This window comes from Alnus glutinosa, chromosome 10, assembly GCF_958979055.1.
Source record: "Alnus glutinosa chromosome 10, dhAlnGlut1.1, whole genome shotgun sequence".
In the NCBI taxonomy this organism is placed as follows: Eukaryota; Viridiplantae; Streptophyta; class Magnoliopsida; order Fagales; family Betulaceae; genus Alnus; species Alnus glutinosa.
In genome coordinates, this window is record NC_084895.1 from 22552874 (window position 1) to 22578684 (window position 25811).

A 25811-nucleotide genomic window follows, 5' to 3' on the forward strand; every position below is an offset into this window, starting at 1 on the left:
GTAAAATTGAATTCTGTTAGTTGGGTTTTGAGTCCCAAATTTCGTTAGGCATTTAGGCTTTTTGGACGGGTTTGGAGCTGCTCCTTTCTATCTGCGTTTCATCCCTTGTTTGATGCGTTTTATTTGTCAAGTGCCGTAGGCCATTATATAAGGCCAGCTTAGAATCATTTTAGGTTAGCTTCTGAATTGTGAAGATTGTTCTTGGAGGCTGGCAACCTCGAATTGTGTCATTTCTATGTTTTCCTTTCATCCTTATCAATATTATTACTGCAAATTCTCTCCAATTTCTCTCTAACTCTCCATTAAACTCCCTAAAAATCCAAAAACAATAATCTATGTAACAATTGGCATCAGAGCCTTAGATCCATGGCTTTTTTTTCTATCAAGCAGTGAGCAACAACTCAATGATTTCATGGCAAAATTTAAGCAATTCCAGAATGAAATCCTTAGGAAGTTTGACATTAGAACAACTACAATTCTATCAAAAATTCAGGAGAGGCAAGATCTTGGAATTGCATTCGCAAACATAGGCGGTGCCTCTATCCCTCCTAACATTTTGCCACATGCTAAAACTTACGCATGCTATGCATTCACTAAGTGCAACGATCTACATTACATACAGATTCTTCGACTAACCATTTCTTTGTTTCTCATCCATCTTACATTTATTTTGGATTATATTTTGGCAAGTCTTATTAGGTGTAAACCAAAGAGGGTAAAAATCAAACCTTGATACTGCAAGAATCAGAAGTATCTAAAACCACCCTTTACACAAAGATACAAGCATTTCTACTAACTAGTTTTTCTATTAAACTCACAAGTGGAAATCCCTAAACAAGTTCCATTGGGTGGTTTGTTTATATTTTCCAAGGGAGCGCCTCTTCCTCTCTACTCTAGCGTCGGCGCGCGAGAGCGCGTCTAGCTAGGGGTCGTTTCTCTTCCGATTCCTCTCGCCTTCTCTCTCTTTGCTAGCAGCTTTCTTGCATTTTTGGGGTCCGAGTTTCAGTTTGCAGGCTTTATAGGGTGTGTTTCTCGTAGGGAAATCAGTCGGTGCTACTCTGGTTGGGTGTATCTCTGTCTCAGCGATGTGAACATTCAGGTTTGGACATCTATTTTATGGGGGTGTAGCGAGATGGAGAAGAAATTTTCTGTGGAGGCGAAGTCTTTTGCAATCGTCGTTTTGGATGGAGCGTCGGTACTGAGGGTGGTGGAGAAGAGAAATAAATTTTTGGGTGAGGTCGTACTGAGTTCTTAGTGCTCTAATTGGTTAACGTCGACGTTGGAGGTGCTGATGGGTATTTCGAAAGATCAAGAATTTGTCAAGTCGAGAAGGTTCGAAAATTCTGATTGCTCGGTGGGGTGGGAACAGAACTAGGCGTTTCTTAGAGGCGACAATATTTGGTTTGGGCGGTCGGAAAGGTTTCATTATCATCCCTGAGGGCCGAGGAGGGTGGGGATGGCAGAAATTCTCCGGCGAGTTGTGTAAGGCTGTCGATTTCCTCTCTACTACGGTGGGTAACGGGCAAGGCTCCTCGTCTTCGTCGACCAAGAAGGATGCGAAGGTGCTAGGGCCGAGCTTGGGCTTGGCCTCAAAGTGGACGGGGCCATCCTTTGCGGAGGAGTTGTGCTCGGTTCCGACCTCTGCTGTGAATAAGTTGTCCTTGGTGGGGGAACTTCGTTCCGGGTTAAGGGCTTCGTCAAAGGAGCCGGGTGCTCTTGATCCCCTCCCAAAGCCGACTCATGTTGAGCAAGTCTTGAGCTTAGTGGTGGGTTGCCCACATGATCTGGTGGTTAAAGACCGGTTTCTTGATTTGCTGGGCAAGAACCCTCCCCCACGTTCAAATCCGAATTTTGAACGTTCTATGATGTGCACGTGGAGCAAGCTGGTCAACGGTTTGAAAGTGGTCTTGGGCCGGAATATTAGGAATTGTTTGGGCCGGCTTGTCGGGTCTGGCCCAATTCAGTCTTTTTCCAAAACTGAGATACCATATGTGATGCAAATTAAAACTCAGGTATCAAAAAATAAAGTTGCAAAAACTCAAGTACCAATAAGGTATTAAACCAAAAATCTATAGTCGCTTTTAAAAGTTGGGCCTATTTTGAGTGTTGGGCCTTGTTTTTTCGACTCACTTTATACCTTTTTTTTGCCCTTTTTTTGTGGTTTGGCCTTAAAATGTGCACTCTTTAACACTTATCAGGCCCACTAAGCTCATGCAATTTCTAGGCTCTTTTTTTTTTAATTCAAAAAGCTCATGTTACAAAAGAGCCTATGAAATAAAGTAATCCATAAATAAAAACCCAATAATGTAATAAAATCTAAAATAGCCGAAGGACCAAAATAATAATAGCCTGTATCCAGAAATTCAGAAAATTGCAAAAATGACCCTAAGAGAACAAATAATATAACTAAAGCTGACTAAATATCTCTGACTTCAATAGTTTGCCAGGAAGATTATAAATATCTTTACAACCAAAAGATGTTCATAGATAAGTATCTTACTTGAGTATATAAATGAAAATTCACAATCCAAGACAATTATTCCAGAGTCCATACATCCACATTCAACATATTAATGAAAATTCAATCAATCAAGCCCAACACAAACATAAACCTATCCACTTTCACTTCCATTTCTACTAAAGTGGATTCAAAGAAAGAAAGTCTACTAGAGAAATTCAACCAAACAACAATAAAGCAACTTTTAAAAAAAAAAAAAAAAATCACAAAATGATAACCCAACGTGTAATACTTGCTTTAGAACAAACCTAACACCAATCTCATTTGGTCTTCTAGCAAAATCCTGCAAAGATAACAACAAGAAAGCTCATAAACTTAACATAATAATATCAAGGCACGAGCATGTGCAAAACACAAATATGCCTGATACAATTGTATGGTAATTAAAATATCATGACCATTCAAAAAATGATAACCTTTATTACTAACAATCTAGGCAAAAGATGATTTAGTCCTTGAATTTGAAGGTTGAATGTGAGTCCCATTTACAAAGAAGTTTTAGTTAAATGAATTAATAAATAATGAAAAGTAAAATGAATTTATAAATAACTAATTTATAAACATTTACCTTACTCATCATAACTTTCCACAAACTCCTCTAGCTCCCGAAAGTTGATTGGGCGGTTCCTTAACCAGTTTTGTGTGCAAATCAAGGCTTCAACAGTAAGTGGAGACAATGAACTCATAAAGGGATCCAATATCCGTCCTCCAGTGCTAAAGGCAGACTCAGAAGTACCAGTGGAAATAGGGATGGCCAATACATCACGGGCTATCTCTGCGAGAATAGGATATTTGGGTGCATTAACCTTCCACCAAGCTAAAATATCAAAATCTTTTGTTGTTGCTACATATCCATCCAACAAATACCGATCCACCTCCGACCTACACTCTAAATCATTCTCTTCGACAAGGTGTTGGTAGAAAATCTTCATATATTGTGCCTCGCAATCTTCTAATTCATTACCAACAACATTCAAAGTAGCATGTGAACTTCCTACATCCGCATCAAAGTTAGACGACTCCCCCCCATGAAACTTACTATATTGCTCGATCAAATGATTCATGAGGTCTCTCACATTTGTCTCTATTTGATCTGCCCACACAGGCTCATTGCATTTTCTCAAAGAAAATACCAACCCCTTTATCTTGAACCTCGGGTCAAGAACAAAAGCAACATACAACATTAAGTTGATCTTATCCATAGTCCCCCAATACTTTTCACACTTGCTTTTCATATTAAAACTCACAGAACTCATGATAGGATCAGAACTAAGACACCCATCATTCAAAGTACGTTGAATAATACAAAGTTGCATCAAATATGAATTGGAGGTGGCATAAGTTGAACCAGAAAACTTCAATGTGGCATCATAAAAAGTTTTCAAAAACTTCACAAATGCCCTAGTATTTTCCCAGTCAATAATTCTAGGAACAACAAACTGATTATTCTCATCCTCACCCAGTAAGTCAAAGGCTTTTTGGTACTTCTCAGCGATGCTCAACATTAAGTATGTAGAATACCATCTAGTTGGAACATCTAAACACATCATCTTCGTGCATTGAATATTTTTACACTTTATACAATCTTTAAACTTTGACATCCTCGCCGGTGAAGACCTCACATATCTCACTGCATTCCTTATATTAGAAATACAGTCACTTAAATCTTTCAAGCCATCATTTACAATAAGATTTAAAATATGAGCAGCACACCGCATATAAAGAAATTCGCCTCCCAAAACAGTAGAACTCTTGTCTTTCATCCTCTTTTTCATATAATCAATCCCCACGTCATTGGTTGAGGCATCATCAACTGTAATAGTGAAAACATTATCAATCCCCCACTCTATCAATGTACTCTCCAACATTCTTCCAATAGTTTCATCACTATGATTGGAAATTAGGCCAAATTTGAGTATTTTCTTATGCATTATCCAATCACAATCTATGAAGTGAGCGGTAACACACATGTATTTCAAATTTTGAAGGGATGTCCATGTATTAATAGTGATGCAAACCCTTTGACCACTCAAAAAAGCCTTCAACCTAAGCTTCTCTTGCTCATATACTTTCATGCAATCTTTTTGCAAAGTAATACGACATGGTATTTTGAACCTAGGTTCAATGCCATTAATCAATTTTGTAAACCCTTCACTCTCCACATGCCTAAAAGGCAACTCACTTTTAATGAAATACTGAATAATCAAATTCCTTACATTGTCCGGGTCATACCTTATGAATCCCGTTTGGTTGCTACTAGTGTCTTCTACCATTTTCTCAAGTGACATTTGCAACAAAGATTGGCTTTTGGGTAGTTTCGATTTTTTAAGTTGAGAGTTTTGGACATTAGAGGTAAGGTTTACACAATACGTACGTCCAGTAGATGCATCGCTTTTTTCAGACATGGTTTTGTATGCTGGAGGAACCACTGAAAGAAAAGTTTATCCATCAAAAATCATTACTTATCCAATCATTGTTTAAAAGTTTATCCATAGCATATATAATACATGAACAAGAACTAGCTGTCATGAGCATAACCTAAAATTTAAGTTCCTTTCCCTTTTGAACATTTTCTAAGCATCCATATCGATCACAATGACTAATTAAAACATCTTAGAACTCCAATCCAGCATTGTTGTAACATACCCAGTTAATGAATAGGAATTTAAAAGTTTATCCATAGCATATATAATACATGAACAAGGACTGGCTGTCATGAGCATAAGCAGCAGCATCTTTATGAAGTCACAATAAGAGGAAAGAATGAAATATAAAAATAAAAACTCTATCCTCTCATGCCCCCCAAATAATGAAATATAAAAATTTAAGTTCCTTTCCCCTTTGAACATTTTGTAAGCATCCATATCGATCACAATGTCTAATTAAAACAACATATTAGAACTCCAATCTAGCATTGATGTAACGTATCCAGTTATTGAAAAGGAAACCTCACTAATCATAGGGGAAATAACATAGATCTAGGAAATGCATGCACAAATTTTATACCCATTCTTGTACATCAACAATACATAAATTTAACAACCTCATAACAACTAGTTGGTTTGCCAATTAATAAGAATCCAATTATGAGTATGCAGACAAACACCAACTTTATGTTATGAAAACCTCAGATGTTATAAGAACGAGCTCCTACCTACACAAACACAAGTAACGCCAAAGAACCCTTCAGGACAACAACAACAACAAAAAAGAAAAAAGAAAAAAGAGGGCCTTTGAGATTCTTGCTCTACTAAGATACATATAATGGCAACTTTAAGTTTTGGCACACACTGTTTACTGTAGTACTTTAGGAAATGAACCATAAAATAGTCATTTTCCATAGTCTCTCATTTCTCAGTATCTCAGATCACAATAAAAAGCACTATAGATAAACAGAGATAGCACACAAAGAATCTCAACAAACCCAAGATTCATATGAACTTTTAGTAGATTTTCAACTATCAATCAATCCTAATCAAGTCAGAAACCAGTGCTTAAGAAAATTTCATAAGAAAAATCAAAGCAAACCCAGAAAATTTTCACTGCCAAATAAGGCTTCTACGACCTTTGTTGCAAGGTTGAAAGAGAGAGGTTAGGAGAAATATGAGAAATCACACTTACAGAAGGGGGCGTATGGTACTGGTTGTGGATGTTGGCGTCGCCCGATTTGGAAGTAGATGTTTGCGGCGGCGTACGATGGTTGTGGGCGAGGGAGGCGTCGCACGATTTGGGAGAGTTCTTGACGTAACAAAATGAGGGGAAGATACGTATACTATTCACATTTCCCGATTTGGGGGAGAGGTTTTGGCGGAACAAAATGGCGGGAAGATGTTTTAGGACATCGCCTTTTTTTTTTTTGAAGCTGACTTGTATTAAGCAGAAGAAGATGTTTTAGGACATTGCCTGTTGGTTTATATACTTTTTTCTTTTTCTTTTTTTTCTTTTTTTAAATAGTTGACATTATAAACCATTTAATATATATATATATATATATATATATCATGTTATCCGATGTAATAAATATGAGTGTGAAGAGTAATATTTTTCTTTTAAAATTTTGTTTTTAAGTTGAGCAATGATGCATATATATTATACTCTCATTTCACTATACTAATATGACAATGTTATCAACTAATTAAAAAATCATGACCTAAGGGGCACTTTCTTATCAACCTAGTAAAGCAAGAGTGTAGTCTATCATTTCTCTTCTTAAGCTTTGTTGTTTTTCTTTTTTCTTTCAAATGCATACTACCACATCAACCCAATCTAACAGGTGAGTTACCACTTACCAGTGTGTCAAATGGTATTGAGAAAGCTAAAAATTATATTTTTATTTTATTTTATATTTTATAGCAAACATAAAAAATTTCAAAGAAAAGAAAAAGGAATTAACAAAAGGGGGACAAAGGGGTTTGAGCTCGAAAGGAGGCGATAGGAGAAATTGTCCACGAAGAACATTGTCATGTTCATCGTAATGCGTGATAGTTCAGTACCCTTTTGTGAAGTTATTCCTAACTAATTTATAAACATTTACCTTACTCATCATAACTTTCCACAAACTCTTTTAACTTCCAAAAGTTGATTGGGCAGTTCCTCAGCCAGTTTTGCGTGTAAATCAAGGCTTTAACAGTAAGTGGAGACAATGAACTCATAAAAGAATTCAATATACGTCATCAAGTACTAAAGGTGGACTCAAAAGCAACAGTGAAAATAGGGATGGCCAATACATCATGGGCTATCTCTACAAGAATAGAATATTTGGGCGCATTAACCTTCCACCAAGCTAAAACATCAAAATCTTTTGTTGTTGTTACATACAAATCCAACAAATACCTATCCACCTCAAACCTATACTTCAAATCATTCTCTTCGACAAGGTGCTGATAGAAAATCTTCATATATTGCGCCTCGCTATATTCCCATTCATTACCAACAACATTCAAAGCAGAATGTGAACATCCTACGTCCGCATCAAAGTTAGACGATTCACCCCCATGAAACTTACTATATTGCTCAATTAAACGATTCACGAGGTCTCTTACATTTGTCTCTATTTGATCCGCCCACACAAGCTCATTGCATTTTCTCAAAAAAAAAAATACCAACCCCTATATCTTCCACCTCGGGTCAAAAACAAAAGCAACATACAACATTAAGTTGATCTTATCCATAGTTCTCAAATACTAATTAAACTAATCAGCTCTTGTTTTAGGAGGAAAAACAAAAAAAAAAATCAAGAGCTGAGAGACACTACCACATCAGCTTAGTAAAATAAGGGTGTAGTCTATCATTTATCTTCTTAAGCTTCATTGTTTTTCTTTTCTTTTCTTTTTGAAAAAAAAAAAAAAGAAAGAAAAAGGCTAACATGGCTGAGCTAAATGCATCCTACCACATCAACCCGATTGAACAGGAAAGTTAAAAATTATATTTTTATCTTATAATTATCTCATAATATTAATATGATTGTATGAATCAATCTTTAAATTTTTTTTAATAATAAAAACTGATTTAAGAATTGGCTGTTTCAGCCTCACATGCATAGCAAACATAACAAAATTTCAGAGAAGAAAAGAAAAAGGAATCGACAAAGGGGGGGGTTTGAGCCCAGAAGCAGCACTCGTCCACCAAGACACCATTGTTATGCTCACCGTAAAGCACGTATGTCTATCTATTAATATTTGTACGCACAGTATTGTACAATGGGGATGTAGCTCAGATGGTAGAGCGCTCGCTTAGCATGCGAGAGGTACGGGGATCGATACCCCGCATCTCCATTTTAGCATATATTTGTCTCTATATTTTTTTAACTATTGTTTAAGAATTAAATAGTTCAGATATTACCATTTACCACAGCAGTTTTTTTACTATTTTTGTAACCTTTTTTTTTTTCTTTATTTATTATGTCTCACTTAGCTGTAAATACTGAGATAGCAAAATTTCAACTAGTTTTCATGTGTTATATGAGTTCATAAATTTGCTTGCTCTTTAGGTTTTGTTTTGAGGAAATATTTTTGTAATGGGTATTTTGGAAATTTTAACAGTATTTAACGAAAAATTCTAACGGATGGTTAAAATTAAAAAAAAAATTAAAAGATGAATACTTTAAATTGACACTTTTTAAAGTTTGGGTACCTTTTTACAAAAATGGTGAAAGATTGTTACAAGTGAAGTTTTCCCTGAATTTAATCATTTAATTTATATTCTAACATTCCCCCTTACGTGTGGGTTTAAACTCTCTTTTAATAAGTGAGACCTAATTTCTGAAATATTTAATTGAAATGGGAGGTGAAATAATATTGGAGACATGATTCGAACTCGTGACATTTGGCTCTGATACTATCTTAAATCATCACTTAGAGAAAGAGATAAGTATAATCATTTAATTTACTTATAGTCTGTTTGGGTGTTGAATTTTTTGAATAAGAATAATATTCTGAATTTGTTTATGGATTTCGATGTAATGAAAATGTGTTTGGATGTTGAATAGAATTCAGATTCTTTTTGAATTTGTGTTTGAATATTGAATTTTTTAGATTGGAAAAAAGTGTTTTTTAATGGTAGGAAATGATTGGATCGTCTAAAAAGTTGTGTATTGATTAGTGTTAAATTTATTAAAAAATAAATAAATAAACTTATTTTTTTAAAAAAACAAAAAAGGAAGGGGTGGCCCCCAATGATGGTGGCCACGCGCCACCCCCAATGGCTACCACACCACAGTGGCCCTGGACCTTCTAGGGGTGGCGATGGCCACCCCTGGCCACCTCTGGGGGGGTGGCCATTAAGCCACCCCTAGAAGGCCCGGGGGTGGCGCAGTCCAGGGGTGGCTGTGCTCCACCCCCGACCACTAGGGGTGGCCCAACCACCCCTACCCATTTTTCTTTTTTCTTTCTTTTTTTTTTTTAAAAAAAAAAATAAATTTATTTATTTTTTAATAAATTAATGACAAATAATCATGGCATTTGAATATTTAAATTCGAGTTTTATTCAGGTTGGATGTGGGTTTTTGGGTTTTTGAATAAAACTTGATTGGGATATTGAATAAAATTCGAACCAAACAGTCCATAATATATTCTAACAATAATACCGGTGTTTGTCTGTAGTTGTAACAAACGAGTGTAACATCCGGACCAAATATGATTGCATGCCCTTTTCTAGGATTATCATTCATGAATTCAAGCATTGAAATCAGTAGAGAAGTAGAGTTCTCCTTCTGTTACCTTGTGTTCTCTATCAGCAAAAGGAGCAGAAAAGGAAGGCTGCAGCTGATGTACAATTTCCAATGTCTTTCACTTATGAAAGTAAACTGCAATCTGTAAATGGTTTTATTTCAGGTATTCCAGCAAGTAGAAATCAAGGTCCATAAATGGCTTCATTGAAATATCATTTAATTGCCTTTTCAATAGAAATCATTGAATGGCTCATGCTCGATGCCCCCAACAGCAACCTAATTTTTTCATGTCTCTTGTTATTGTTCTCTTTTTGGAGGCTATTAGGCAGAAGAAGAAACCAACTGAATACAGTATTAGGATGGCATTATATTATTAACTTGTAAAAGGTTTGCTTAAAGATTTCCAACTTCTACCATATTCCACCACCAACATTTTCAGAGGCAGTTGCCAGACGGAAATGACCTCCGTCGAGAAAGTGTTGGTGGTCATTCCAGCTTTCCGACAGTAGCGGAGGCTGAAAGCAAAAAGCCCCCATGGAAATGACATGAATTGTAAATGACATGTATATGTTCAGGTCGGGTTTGGAAGAGCTCTCAGACCTACTGTCATCCCTAGCATGACAATGAAGACAAGCTTAATATAGGTAACATCATGCATAAAATAATGATACGACACTGAACTCACATCTCATTCACCCAACAAAAACCAAGAAAATATAGGTTGGAGACCTAAAATTTCTGATGCTCAATTGAACCTTTCATAATTGCAGTTAACATTTGAAGAATAATATTAAGACAAGGAGAAGGAAAACCCAATATATAAATCCCCACCCACCCACAGAAAAATAATTCATTGCAAATTAATAAGTAGCCTAAAAGCACTAGCGAGTAATTTCTTTTCTTTCCTGCCTAACAAGATACAATGAGCACCAATACCCCTCTAAATAAATTTTTCTAATTTTCTTGATCTGTTAGGATCTAGAGGCCTAAAATCCTCCAAACGCAATTTGGAGCTTGTACGGATTTCACTCAAGACAGAATCACCTTTCACTGATTTTATCATCTCCAAAATGCTTCCAAGAACATCTCCTGCAAGCCCCAATTCTCGAAGACGACCTGCCTCCTCTCCTCCTTCACGTATTAACATCCCAATCTCTCTCAAAGGGATCACATCTTCTGTAACGACTTCGGCAAATATGCGACCAAGAAACTCCGGAGCTCTTGGGGCATCATTTACAGCATCCTCCAACGTAGTCAGAACAGATTCAAACCTGGCCAGACGGAGGAAAGCAGCAGAAGGTAAATTTTAGTGTGCCAATAAAACAATGGATTATATATTATTAAATGTCTTTTACCCTTTGATGAGCTGGGCTTGACTCAAGACACCATCCTGAGACTTCGTAAGACTAACCAGAAGCTTCGCCAAAACATCCCGTTCCAAGTCCTTCCTCTCAAAAGAGTCTGTGACCCATAGTGATACCATCAATGGATGGAAGCTTGGGGAATTCAAATCTTTAATGCACAATTCCACTTCTTTCTCATCTCTGGCACTGAAAATTAAATAACTTCCATTCAGTATGTTGATAAACAAGTATGGAATCTATATTATTATTATTGACAGCCATATATCACAACCATCCCAACAGCAAAAACTACACGTACCCAAGTCAACACCTAGAAACACATACACAAACGAATTCAAGTCTATTCCTCAGCCAATAAATCAACACAATCACAGTTCAATTGGATCAGGCAAGCACCTTAGGAACCATGGGCAAGGCCAGTTTACTAACTCACCGGCCTTCTGAGCTGTGCCTTGGATGAGGTGCAAGAGCTAATACCCCACATCATTATCTCACATTACAGTTTAAATGACAAGAGTCCTATTATACAACCAACAGAAAGAGAGTTCTCAAAAATAACCTGAAAAAGCCTAGCATCATGTTGGTTGGTTGTTGCCTAAGCATTATTAAATACACCCCTTCATGAAAGACAGTTTATGCTGTTCACTCTTGTATATCAAATGTCTTCCTTGAAAGTAATAAATGACCTTCACCTTTTGCCAACAACCTAATTCTTGAACAACTACTATTCATTATTTATTCATTCTTCCTAATTTGATCGCAAACTAGATATATATCAAATGCTTCAAAAATGACACACCGAAGGATTGAAAAAAGAGACAACACCATAATTTATGAATTAAGCACATTGGGTTTCTTCACGAGTATCCAAATCATTTCAAAAAAATCCAACAACATGAAAAAGCTTTACAACACTACTATCAGAATAAAACCTTCGAGTCACTGAACTATGGCCACCAGTAATTAAAGAGTGAAAATACTAAACACAATAATTGAAAAATATAGACTCATAAACAGGACGATTCCCAAAACTTAAAGCATACCTAAAAAAATCGAATTCGGCTGTTCAAATTGGAGTTCTGCTAGAGCACTAATTAATTTGCCATTTCCTATCCACCCAAACTATTAGGATAAGTGATGATTTAATATGGTATTAGAGCAGAGTTCCCAAGTCTAACTCTAATTTTACAATTTACCCCAATTTCAATTAAATATTTCACGCGTTGGGCCTTGCTTGTTGAGGAGTTTAAACCCACACGTAAGAGAGAGTGTTATAGAATATTAATTAAATAATTAAAGTTATCATTTTCTATCAGCTTAAACTTTTGAGACAATTAATGATTTAACAAGTTTCACCAAATTCCCTCAACCAAAAGACACTGAAAGAAACTAAGGCCATGTTTGTTAAAAATTTGGTTTTTGTCTTTTATTTTCTATTCTCAAGAAAAATACATTAACAAACAATTCAAAACACAGAAATAGTTTTAACTTTTATGTCATGTCAGAACACTTAAACCAAAAACAAAAAATACCCCCAAAACACATTGTCAAACATAACTTGAACGTTACTTTCCCCTAAAAGCAGGCTAAGAGTTCTCTCATTCTTCTAAAACTAATTAACAAAAAAATGTTGGCGAAACAAGCAGCAAAGTATGAATTCCACATTACAATTCACAGGGGAAGTAAATTATCCTAAATCATAGATTTCATAAGGCCCGTGTTCTGATTGAGTATTACATCCCATAATTTGATATGAAGCCGGAAAAAAACAACCCTCTTAAAATAACTAGTAGTACAAGTCAGCACAATTAGTTATTTCCACGTCTAAATAATCCAATGAAATGCACTGTTCCAAAAACAATAAAACGGAAGACCAAAAAATGAGAAGCACACCTACAACTTCTAACAAAGCTATTATTCTGTTATTCCACACTCCTGAGGTCCAAATCTGACTAGCATGCACCAACACAGTACTAGATAAAAAAAAGAAGCCATAAACACACTCGCCACCACCTTCAACGACAAATGTCTCAAAACAAATAACCTGGGCATAATTTAACATTTTAGCCCATCTTTGTCTAATTCCACTCCAAGAAATTGAATATTCAAAGCAAAGAAGCAAAAAGACAAAGATAGTCTTCTCGAGTATTTTATTTGACAACATGCATCAACATTAGGGACATCAGTTGCAAAGTCTAATAAGCAGACTACTTGGTACTTGAATCAAGCATAAGATTATGGAAGTTGAAAATCACACATCAAATTTTATCAAAGATTCACTGCTCAGCATTACTTTCCATTTTGAGCTCATATATGCTTAAGTTCCCTCTTTGGATATGTCAGTACTAGATAAATACATAACAGGTTTTAATGCAAGCACCCATACACTAGCATGTAGATGATGCAAAATTTTCTAAACTTTAAAAATGACAAGAATAACAGGATGAATAACGCATGCACAAGACAAGATGATACCTGTAGAATTCTTTAATTGCTGCCATGGACATAGCCCGAAGGCGTTCTTCAGGCAACACCTTTTCCAAAGGAATATTTTGAGGAAAAGCTGTTCCCTGTCCTCGTGAAGGCGATGAAGTTGCAAGAGATCTATCATAACTTCGATCTGGATTCTTCAAGTCTCTGTTACCCAAAGTCACATTTCGCTCTTGAGGACTTAACTGATCATAAGCAGCTGGAGCTGCAAATCTATCCGAAATATTTCTTGGGATGAAATCCTCCCTTGCGCCATGAGTTGTCCTCTCTGATACAGTACCATAACCATTCAAACCAGTTGCTGTTCTTCTGGAGTCTGCAGCCACAGCAGGTATATCAGGCACAGGAGCACTTGAAATTGCCGGTGGTCCTCTAATTGACATTCCTCTCCCAAGGCTACCTTGAGGCCCCAGAGTAATAGAATCATCACCCATAGGTCTTTGCGGCAAGGGAACTGACAAGGTCCTCGACTCATAAGACGGTCTTTCCTCCGTCCGAACATCCTGAGCGCCATAACCACGAACCTGAGTAGGCGGTCCACGATAACCACTTGTATGAGCATTTGGGGAAGACAACATCGTTGACCCTCTTGGACCAAAATCCATCGGTGCCCTTCTTGTTGACTGGCTTATGCTCGAAGTACGACCCATCCTGCTAACTTGCGCCCGTTCTTGAGCAGCATCTCTGTGCACTTCATCAATCCTTCTTGGCCCTTCAACTTTCCTCCTCTGCTGCCATTTATTCTTTCTCAAATCAATTGCATCCTTCAACATGAACCTGACCCTAGAAGATAAATTCATATTATTGGATAATGCCTTCATTCTATCAAAATATGCATCTATATGCTCCTTAGCTTTTTGATGGTCGATCATCTCCCCAATGGTACTCATCAATTTGCACAAAGCTTCAAGATCTTCTTCATCAGGATCCTGATACTGACCCAGCAATTTCTGTAAGCATGCGTGCATTATTCGCTCAGTCAACATTTTCTTCTTGTACAACTCCCCAATTAATCTAATGTTACCCAACATTCTTCTTCTAGCCTTAACTCTCTTCTCTTCTCTTTGCTCTGCAGACTGTTTGATCTCACCCTCTTCCTCGGCTTTATTAGCTTCTTCTTGCTCTCTTTCCCCCCTCTCAAATTCCTCCTGACACTTGTTCAGAAGAACTCTCTTGAAAGTTACCTTTTCATTAGCTTCATTGAAATCAGGCAACTCCCCAGCCAGATGACTACAGAAATCAGCATACATCTCACAGAAAGTAGGCTCCATTAAAGCTTTATCAAAGATCTGTGAGATGACACCAGTTAGTGTGGCAGCATTGTCAATGTTAACTGCTTTCACTTGCTCAAAAAGTTTCTCAAAGTTCTGTGGAGTAAGCTTATTTAGAATGGCTTTCAATTGCCTTTGCTTTGCCTGTTCCTCATCTGTCACTTTACCCACTTCATATTTCTTCTCAGCTTTGTGCATCACCAGTAATGGAGTCTGAGGAGAAGGAATTAAACCCTTCTGACTATTGGTACCACGCAGCCACCTTTCAGAATCAGGGCTATTTCTAGCCATTCCTCCCTGAGAACTCATGGATGGTCCCACCAGGATTCCTCCAGGATATTGCATGGGTGGTTGTCCACGTGGGTTCCTGAGAACACCATAATTACCTCCTGGGCCAGGTCGAAAACCTGCTGCATTACCTCCATAAACAAGATCCGGCCGTGGATCCCTCCCCGAACTGAAATTACCAGATAGTTTACTCCACCTGTCTTCTTCTACCACACCACTACCACGACGTTCAATTCGAGATCCCCCACTTGGCCTGTCTATTATTCTCCCAGGACTAGGGTATGAATCACGTTCAACATGATGAGAGATATTGAAATTAGCACTCATCAAGGTCTCTGTTTCAGATGTAACCTCAAAACCTTTTGGAAGGACGAGATATTGCTCCGCGAATTTCAAGAGGAAATCTCTGGAATATTTTTTGGCTGTAACTACTTCTTCATCTTCGTCATGATTATCCAGTCTCCCAATAACCTGTTGTCCATTATCTGAAACTTCTAATTTTGGTGTAGATATGTCAGCTGCATCTTCCCAATCATCAAGCTCAGCTTTGCTTGTCCCACCCATTTCACTTGCTATAGAATCTACTTCGACAGCATCAGCAGGTGCCTGCTTCACATCCACAATATTAGAAGTGCTCTCAGTACTTTCCATAGACACAGCAGTTTCTTTCTTTTCATCCGGGCCCTTATATGCATTATAAAGATCAGAAGTAGTCCCAGCAGCATCGGCTTTCTGAAGTATTTCTTTCATCTTCTTCTTTCCTCCTTTAGCACTGTTCTTTGCCTTACTCAGATCAAGGCTTGGCTTATCCTTGGAAACTGATGCTGCAAATGAGACCAAACCACCGCCAAAATTCTCTGCAATTTCCCCTTCATGTTTTGAAGTTGCTTCCAGAAGATCAGGGGTCAGAATAGCAGGCTGCTGATCTGATATACAAGACATTGTAACAACTTCTTTACTGCCTATGCTATCACTCCTTGAAAGAACATCCAAAGTTGAGGCCTTCTCACCATTAGAACTTCCAGCATCTGAGAAATCAGTTGTCCCATCCATCTCTGCATGACATTCCACAGGTTCAGCGAGCCCTCTCTGTGAAGTCCCCAAAGTTGGGACCTCATCACTTGTAGTTATTGCCTTCAGATCAGAATCCTGTCCAGATTGTTTGCCCTCAGTATCTTTAATAAGTTCCGAGGATTTTAACGAAACAGGCTCCAATGATATCTCACAACTCTGAACATCTTGTTTGAACTCGAATTCTGGCAATCTGCTTTCTCCTTGTTCATCCTTTAACACAGTTTCATGTAGTAATTCTTCATTCTGCAAAGATGATTCATCTAGATTACCATGGTGAGCAGTCTCAAAGGTATCAACAATGATTCTGGAACCAGAAATTTCAGATGAGACACTGGTGGAGCCTTCTCCAACACTTTCAACCTTTAATTCAGAAGCATCAGTAGCACCACCAACCGTTAACAGTGATGGCCGGGATAATGAAACACTTTCACTAGACGTAGGTGTAGCAAGAGCTGGTTTAGCTTCTACAGCTCCAGAAAGTCCACTGTTAGAAGATATAACATGCTCTAGATCCCGAGAATGCAAATTTGAGGATGAAGTAGATTGGCTGCTAACCTGTAGAAAGGTGTAAATTTTTGCATAAAGATTAACGAAAAAAGGGCTTAACTAAATTGGAAAATAATTAAAGGAAAGGGTCATACAGCATAAAAGTACCTGACGCTGTGATTGGACGTATCCTTTCTTGCCTGTCTTCTTTTGATGATCTTTGATAGAGTTTGATCTACCAAGTGTTTCCCTTCTTCTGCCCTCATTATTAGGCACAACTACTGTAGATTCCTCGAATGGAGAAACCAAAGCAGAAGATAATGGATTGGAAACCAGGCCCTCAGAAGAAATAACAGCAGACACTGCTGACAGGTTAGTTGCCACCGGCAACGACTTGGACACCAATGATTCAGTGTCATGTTTAGACTGCTGCAAAGAGCTTTCTGAACAAATCTCAGAATCCCTTTCAGGATGTGATGAGCTAGCTTCACCAGATGGTCTCACATGTTTAGGAGATTCACCCTTTTCAGCACCATGTGAGCTATTTGGCCGCATCGAGTCTGCAACCTTTTCTCCAATAGAACCAGCACTTGGCTTAACTGTAACTGGAATCGTTGTTGACGGAGCAGAGGAGATTATAGTATGTAGATCACGGGAATGTTCCAAGTTTGGTAGATCTGCCACACCATGCATTTGGCTCCCAGTCTTATTAACAGGTAGGGAACTAAGTGCAGGATTCATGAACGTCATGTTTTGGGGACTCTGTCCAACTTGATAATTAAATCTTGGCGCTTGGGAACTGGGTGCCATCTGGCTACTTGTTAATGGAACAGAACTCTGAGGTGGATAGTACATAGGACTGGCATTGAAAGAATTGGGAGTATAAAAGCTCATAGTATGAGAAGGTGCATATGATGGAATAGGCTGGGATTGAGGAGGCACATTAGGGTGAGACCGTGGACCAGATGACCCACCATCTGAATAAGAATCTGCCCGTTTATCAAGCCTCAATTCTTCATGTGTGTCTGGATGAGTAATCTTGACAGTAGTTTTACGCGGAACACCAAATTTTCCTCCCTGCTGCTGGGAGTACTGTGGGGACATGGTGATTCCCATACTGCTTAACTGAGGGGGCAACTGAGGACCCATTTGAGTGGTGAAACTCAAGCCCTGGCTTTGATGAATAATTCCTTGAGTCTGCATAGGATGGGGTTGGAGACCTTGAACAAACACAGGCGGTTGCACTTGGGGAGGATTTCCCATCGCTAAAGGCATATGCAACGGCATTTGAAGCGAAGCGGCAGCTGTCATACCCTGAGATTGAAGCTGCTGGTTCGGGCCACCATATTGCACAGAAACCTGTGACTGGTGAAACGGCATTGGCATGGACATCCCAGTCATAGGAAGACCAGGAGGCTTCTGTTGTTGGCTTGCTGGTGGTGCAGGTGAGACTTGTGCATCCTTTTTGGCTTTGGACACTGGATATGCCTCCCCAGTATTAGGTTGATTAACAGCACCTGCATCCTTCCTAGGTAACTGCTGCTTGGGTGCAGAAGGAGTTGGCAGTGGAGCGGCAGATCTAAAAGAATCGTGGCGTGCCTGCAGATTAAAAATCACAAAAAGATTTCTTAAATTATTAAATATAAATGCCAAGCGTGATAAATTTCCAACATCCCAAACTGAGTACTTGAATTATCCTAACACCATATGCCCAAGCACAAAGGAAATGGTACACCAAAATTAAACCAAGTTTGAATAGTACATCGTGCAAAGTTCCATTCTACTTGAAACAATAGACGAAAAGGAAGGGAGGACAGAGGATGCTACCATCAAGTCTCAGACTTTTAATAGACAAGCAGACCAGAAGATGACTCAAAAAAAATAAGTACAAACCTGGTCCCGTTTCTGCTCATCCAAATTTGGCGGGGCTGAGCTAGTTCGAGCAGGAACCTACAAACATGAAAATCAACACAATCATTTGAATCTATTAAATAAGGTTAAGAAAAATGTCTAGCACCATTCTATAGAGAAAAAAACTAAACAAATTGCATTTAGTGGATGTGAGAGCATAAGCATACCTGCATCCCATTCATGAAACCAGGACTTATGGACCCAAACTGGAAGGAGAATGCCTTAGACGCATCTCCAGGGGCTGATCCATAGAAACCATTAAAAGCATATCATTAGTTATATTATTCTACTACTGCAAGTCAATGTCAAGATAAATAGTCTCCCACATTATAACAAAATTCTTATAATTCATACATAGTGGAACTATATCCAAAGCTTCTAGTCATACCCTTTATAGGTGTTCTGGAAGCTGTCGAGTCAGAGCTCATGGAGGCAGGTTGAGAAGTTGGAACCTTCGGAACAGTTCGGTTGCTTCTCTGAGGAGCCGACAACTCAGCTGGCTTGGCAGCTGGGCTTGTAACCGGCATATCAGATGCTCCTACCACACACCATTAAAAAAATAAAAATAAAAAACCATGTGAAAAAACAAACAAAAAATGAAAAAACTCCATCCCAATCAAACAGGCAGTATCCATCAACGCTTCCTTGAATTTCAATAAAAACCCATCAACATTCTCCAACAAAATTCACAAAGCAATAAACCATAACTCTAAAAGACAATTTTTTTTCTCTTTTAGAAAAACAATCTTACCATGAAATTGAGGCTGCACATGGGAACCATTCTGTACAGCAGCACTACGCGGCGTCGACACATTACTAGACTCCAACGAAGAGGAATTCACAGTGGGCACGCTTGCCCTAGACTGCCCTCCTTGTGCATTATTGTTATTCCTCTTCAAACTGAAACACCCAAAAACACCCAAATCACAAACCAGCAAAACAAACAAAAAAACCAAACCTTGAATCAAAAAAAACCAAACCTTAATTCCCTCATCCACCACAAAACAACCATCAAAACCCTAACTTCTAACAAACCCTCAAAATCCAAAAAGATTGGAAATCCGAAACCCTAGAAATCCTTACTTGCGGCCGGAGGATAACACGTATGACGGAGAAGGGGCGGGCCCGCCGCCCTTAACGTAAGCACCTGAGGAGCCCCGCTGCTGATTGGAGCTCGCGGATCGCCTATCGGATTTCCGGAACTGTGTCGTATCGTTCTTGTCCGACCTTGATTGATTGTAGGACATATATCCTAGCCCTTAGATTCCCTTGCCTTGGCTTTCTCTTTCCCTTACCAACTTTCTCTGCAGCCAAACAAGATCCAACCACATCAAAACCCCCCACAACAAACCAAACCAAAACACAATCTACACACGCACACGCACACACACATACAGAGAGAGAGTGAAGCACCTGCGGAGTGAGAGTGTAGCGTAAGTTAGGGTTTATTGGACGCTCATCATAGACGGTGACAAACAAAAACAGAGAGAAAGAGAAAAAGAGAAAGAGAGATGAGGAGTAAAGAGGGGAATAGAGAGAAAATAAGGGAAATTGGTGAGGGTGATTTCGTAAAAATAAAGAAATAACGAAAATTAAATGGAATTTTGTTTTTACACAGAGAGAGAGAGAGAGAAAGAGAGAGAGTTTTGTGGGGGTGTGGTAACAAACTGGCCAGGTTTTCTAGGAGATCACAGAGCTCTTCTCGCTCTTTCATATATGCCTTTGGATTTTTTCTTTTTCCTTTTCCTTTTTCTTTTTCCTTTTCTTTTTCTTTTTCTCAAGGTAGGATTATTCTTAACAGTAACATTTGTGTAATGTAAATTGAGTAATGATTCAATGCCACCCAAAAATATAATTTTTTACCATTTTGCCTATGTGGCAAGGTGGTTCCCCACTACTTTCTGAATTTTTTTATTTTTTAAAAATAAATTAAGGTGGTGAAAAGTTGTATATTTAGGTGGTAGTGAATCATTACTCATGTAAATGATGGTTTTTTACTATAAGAGTTTGATTTGAATAGGAGAGTTAAATCACCCACTTGGCTTAGATGCTGTGAACGGTTGAGATTTAATTTTATTGTCTCTCTTTTTTATGAAAGCTTAAAATTAGATCTTAGCATACCATATATGTTGTACTTTTTTTACCGCACCTAGGCCAAATCCTCAAATCACATGTTTTTATTATGGAAATAAAAACATGCATTAAATAGAATAGGGTTAATAACTTTTTTAATATTTGTAGTGATGCTCAAATGGACCTTTCGGTTTTAAAAAGTATCACAGGTGGTACATGTATGCATTCAACGAATATAATAGCATTTTCGTTTATGTTTCGTCCAATATGATCCGTCTTGGATCAAATGACCAAATGAAGATGACAGAAAGTAAAAACTACCTCTATCCATTTAAAGGTGGCTCGACCACTCCCATTTGGAGAATGGGTGGTTTCGATCGCCCCTTATAACCAATTTATGAGTGGCTTGCGCCCACCCTCGAAAGGGACACCCCACCGCTAAGCCCTAATAGTGAGGTGTCATATTTTAAAAGGCATTGACGTGAATTACTGTTAATTTTATATATAGAACTACCGCCTATGTTTATATATAAAAAAAAAAAAAAAAAAATAGATACCATCGGTAATACTTGTTAAAACCAATGTGATCGAATGATAATAGATCTTACCACGGGTGCCAAAAACACATTTAACCCAACAAGAATAAGATAAAACCATAATTATGGTTAGGCAAAGGTCAAGGTACAAATCGAAAGAGGAAAATAAGAATTACATTCGCATAGCACATGGACCAAATTCCAAGGATGGCACACTTGGTTATCATCCAACCAAAAGAATAGCTTTTAAAAAGTTAGTTTGTCCACCTTGATAAGCAATTAAAGTTGTACGGGCAGTTACATCCATAAAGTTCTAATACTATTTTTATTTTTATTTTTCCTTTTTCTAGGTGTTTTTAATACTTATTAATATTTAGGGTTCGTTTGGATTTGTAATTTAAAAAAATGCGATTTGAAAAAATGTTGTTAAGCATTTGACAAAATCGCAATTCGGCCTTTAAAATCGCAAGTTAGTCTTTAAGATTTTACGTCTAAAAAAATACCACATTGTCTGCGATTTGAAAATTTAGTTTTCTACATTTTCAAATTACAAATTTTTTAAAACTCAATTCCCAAACGATTTATTTTTTGTGCTTTGGTTTTAAATCGTATTTTTTATATACGAAATTGCAATCCCAAACGCACCTTATTATAAACTGATTTCTCTTACCATAAAGCAACTTCAAAGAATAAAGTTTTCTTCGTAATTAAGTTGGAAGACAATTATTTTAACTCAATCTATTAAATACATATATCAGTTTAATATACTGAATTTAAAGAATTTCTTTAACCTAATTTGAAATAAAATAAAATAAACTTTGGATTTGTTTGGTAAAATTTTTATAAGATGTTTTTTGCTTTTTGATTATGATCTGCGAAATAAAGTTGAAAGATGTTTTGAGAATTTTGTGTGTAAAGTTATTTATTAATGCTTTTATTTATTTATTTATAAATAGCAAAAAGATGTCCTTAAAGTATTGTCAAAGGAACCATTTTTCTTTATGGAAAACACGTGTCGCTATTACAAAGTTTACAACTTATATTAGGTTGAAATTCTTTTTTGGGTTATTAATATGAAATGAGAGAGAGTTCTTATCATGGAAGCAAACGAAAATTGTCTTGTGTTACAATTACAAAAAAAAAAAAAAAAAAAAAAAAAAAAAAAAGGTGAAAAAAGAAGAAGCACTCATTATTATTTATTACCTGTGATTCCACTTTTATCAAGCTCATTAATATTTAATTTTAGATTAACATAAAATAATCCAATTAAACTAGCTACCTGTATTCTCATGTTGTTTTTATTTTTAAGTAAAATGATTAAGTCCACTATAGATGCTCATAATTTAATCATAATTCTCTTCATTTTATCATTAGAATAGAGGAGTGAGAGTCAAACCAGTATTAAATTATGGAGACGATTCCGTGGCGTGGCTTTGTTTGTTTACTTTATTTAGGTAGAAATAAGTCTAAAGTTCATATCACAATAATAATAATAATAATAAATAAATAAATAAAGCATATATAGAATAAAATAAAATAAAACCTTGGCCTAAAGTTTAGGCAAAAGTCAAGCCTACCTTTACAAAAAGAAGTAGAAGAACTGCTTTCTTCGCCACAAGGAGAGTGATTTTATGTGTTTTTAAATAAAATTGTAAAAAAGCTTTTTGTTCGAGGGTCCGCCCTTTTTTTTTTCTTTTTCTTTTTCTATAAAAGATTTGTAATTTAAAAATGTAAAAAAATTTACGGTTTTAAATTGCAAGTAAGGGGTGCGTTTTTAAAGAATAAATTGTGATTTTGAATGTAGAATCTCAACTTTACCAAACGTTTAACTATATACGTTTTTTAATCGGATGTTTTAAAATGCTATATTTTGAATTACATGTTTTGAAATCGCAAAACGAAACATACTCTATGTATGCTTGGTAACGTTTTTTAGATTTTTAAAATTTTGATTTGAGGTAAAAAAAAAAAAAAAAAAAAAAAAAAAAAAAAAAAAAAAAAAAAAAAAAAAAAAATTGATATGCGATAAAGGTGGAGACTGTATTTTGATGGGACTGTTTTGTGTTTTGAATTGTTCGTTAATGATTTCGAGATACAAACAAAAAAAAAAAAGATTTCAAATTCATTACAAAAAAATTAGTAAAATAACACTTCCTTTCATAAGATGCATTTTAGAATTTGGGATCGACTATAATAGCAACTCGTATATCTTGTCATAGTGTTTTTGATATTTTATTGTATTTAGAGAAATTGGTTTCTCATTAAAAAAAAAGGGAAAAAATAAAATTTAATCCTTAAGTTTTCAAGCAGTTTCAATTTAAAATTTAGGTTTTTAATTTCAACAATAATGTCCTTAAGTTTTTATTTGATTTCAAAAAGGTTTATTCATCAACTTCCTATAAATAAATAAATAAATATAGCCTAGCTGCTAAGGGGTTCTCATTCTTGCTAGTTGTTTGCTTTTCGTCCCGGTTGGTTCGTCTAGTCTTGGGCTGCTTTATTTTCTTCTCACTCGGTGTCGTTCTGTGAAACCAAGAGATGAAAGTATAATTTCTCTAATCCTTCTGAGGATTTGGAGTTTGTGGTGTTTCAATCTATTGGTGCTTCCTCATCAATCTTTGAAGCTAGATTTATGCTTCCCATCAATCTCTACATGACACACACCTCTCCATGATGTTCGCTGTCGTCCTCCGCCTCTGTCGCCACCAAGCGATGCTCGGTAAAGGCCAGCAAGTGCTCCTCACTTGCCAACGCGTGATGGCCCCACTATCTTTTCCAGTTGGCGGTTCACAGTGGTTTCAATGGTTCTCTGTTGGAGAGAGGTCTTCTAGTGAGGACGTGTGGTCTACACATGCCGTCACCGGCGATTCTTTGTGCTCATCTCATATGATAATGAATGGTTTATTTGTTCAATATATATATATATATAGATAGAGAGAGAGAGAGAGAGAGAGAGAGAGAGAGAGAGAGAGTATATTTATAATTTAAAGTAATTGTGTTTCGTGGCATGTAGAGGCTAACATAACGTGTCAAATGAGAGTCATGTAGCATTAATTAATTAGTGTTAAAACAGTTTTCGGTAGGTGACGTGTCGATTAGATATTTGTCTTGTATGCTCCTGGTCCACCTGAAAAAGAAGGCTACGTCGGGGGAGTTTCCGACAACCCCGCTCTGATGCTTAAGTGAGTGTATGGTTCTGAGAATAAATGCGCAGAATAATGCTAGAAAGATTGATTAGCATGTACCTTAACATATGAGAAGGTTCTAGTATTTATAGAGGTTGAAGAGCAGTCCAATTAGCCTCTCAATTCGTGCACGAGGCGGTTGGAGGAGACGTGGCCCCGGATGAACGGATATTTCGGGTTCCGCTTACTTCGGAAGCATCATTAAGTTTCATGACGTGCATCGTGTCCCTTAGATTCCGGGTATTGCCGAGATATACGCAGATGTGGATATCAACTAGTATTTGGGTCGACAATTCGGGCCAGTTGTAAAAGATTGGGCCCAAGTTGTCTTAACGGGTTCGGGTGGACCAGAGTGGGCCTAGTTCTCGGGTTGGGCCCAACGCCCGAGAAGGTCAATATTCTTCCCAACAATTAGTTTGACGTGGCATGCCATTAATTAATTAGGTGCTATGTTAAAAGATTGACATATTTAAAACCATATGAAAAATTAAAGAACTAATAATCAAAATTGAAAATTTAAGAATAAATTGAAATTGCATGAAAAACCTTGGACCAAATTTGATTTTTCCCTAAAAAGAACGTTGTAAAAATTATCACGTAAACAATCAGAGAATAGATCGTTTTTATCGTATAAATAATTAGAGAGGATCCCAATCTAATAATTAGAGCTGTTAAAATTGTCTTATCGGGTGATTTAATGTTGGTGACTCCCAACCTAACAAGACTTAATTTTAAAAAATGCCATTAAACCCGCTCCCAAGAAAAAAAAAAAAAAAAAAAAAAAAAAAAAAAAAAAAAAAAAAAAGAAAAGGAAAAGAAAGTACAAAGTAAAAGTAAAAGAAAAAACGTCATTATTGGTAAGTCGGTAACACTTTCACCGCCGCCGGCGACAGCTGTGCACAACTTTTTAAATTATTTGTTTATTTTATTCTATAAAAATATTTCTCAATTTTTAATTTTTATAAAACTCTTCCAAAATTTAACCAAAATTAATTTTAACGTGCTCCCACCAAACCAATCTTAAATCTTATTCTAATTTTCAAAATCTACCGGCAAGCTTCCTGCGTTTATTAATAGATGTGAGGTTGTAGATTATTAATCGCAAAAAATAAAATAAAATAAAAAATAAAAATTCTGAGAGGGTAGGTGATGAACCAATGTCGTCCGTCGGATTAGACCCACTCGTTTTAACTTTTGCATTGATCTAGTTAAGCCCTCTCAAAGATATTAAATAAACGGCGAGGAATAAACAATAAAGGAGGAACAGAATACCCCTATTCTTATGCTCCGTTTGTTTCGACGTAAAATGGTTTTCGTCGTAAAATGGTTTCAGAAAAGTCATTTTTCTGAAAAATATTTTTCGGCGAAAGCATTTTTCGGTGTTTGGCGTGTACGGAAAATCATAAATATTTTTAATATTTTTATTCAATCATATTAACCTATAAAA

At 36.8% G+C, this 25811-nt stretch overlaps 1 protein-coding gene and 1 non-coding gene across 3 annotated transcripts; one reads left to right on the forward strand and one right to left on the reverse strand.

Moving 5' to 3' along the window:
• The first annotated feature begins 8219 nt into the window (after nt 1-8219).
• Nucleotides 8220-8292, forward strand: TRNAA-AGC (transfer RNA alanine (anticodon AGC)). The gene has a single exon. It is a non-coding gene; the product is annotated as a tRNA-Ala (tRNA).
• Nucleotides 8293-10504: 2212 nt separating this feature from the next.
• On the reverse strand, nt 10505-20197 carry LOC133879533 (eukaryotic translation initiation factor 4G). Of its 2 annotated transcripts, none has more exons than XM_062318127.1 (10): nt 19966-20197; nt 19654-19874; nt 19322-19470; nt 18959-19108; nt 18738-18811; nt 18553-18609; nt 16828-18258; nt 13526-16728; nt 11042-11236; nt 10505-10957 (listed from the first exon to the last, which is right to left on the reverse strand). In XM_062318127.1, exons 2-10 carry the CDS (start codon nt 19815-19817, stop codon nt 10627-10629), a joined length of 5754 nt encoding a protein of 1917 aa, XP_062174111.1. In that variant the 5' UTR covers nt 19818-19874; nt 19966-20197; the 3' UTR covers nt 10505-10626. The 2 variants fall into 2 exon arrangements, with proteins under 2 accessions (XP_062174111.1, XP_062174110.1); XM_062318126.1 differs by having other exon boundaries at nt 19984-20196.
• Between the last annotated feature and the right edge of the window lie 5614 nt (nt 20198-25811).

What these genes read in the sequence shown, in the direction of transcription:
- LOC133879533 (XM_062318127.1), bottom strand. Translation starts at nt 19,817, where the DNA reads ATGTCCTACAATCAATCAAGGTCGGACAAGAACGATACGACACAGTTC. An exon ending in TTCCAGAACACCTATAAAGG is followed by an intron (nt 18,812 to 18,958) that starts GTATGACTAGAA and finishes TCTATGGATCAG; the next exon opens with CCCCTGGAGATGCGTCTAAG. An exon ending in ATGAGCAGAAACGGGACCAG is followed by an intron (nt 18,259 to 18,552) that starts GTTTGTACTTAT and finishes TTTAATCTGCAG; the next exon opens with GCACGCCACGATTCTTTTAG.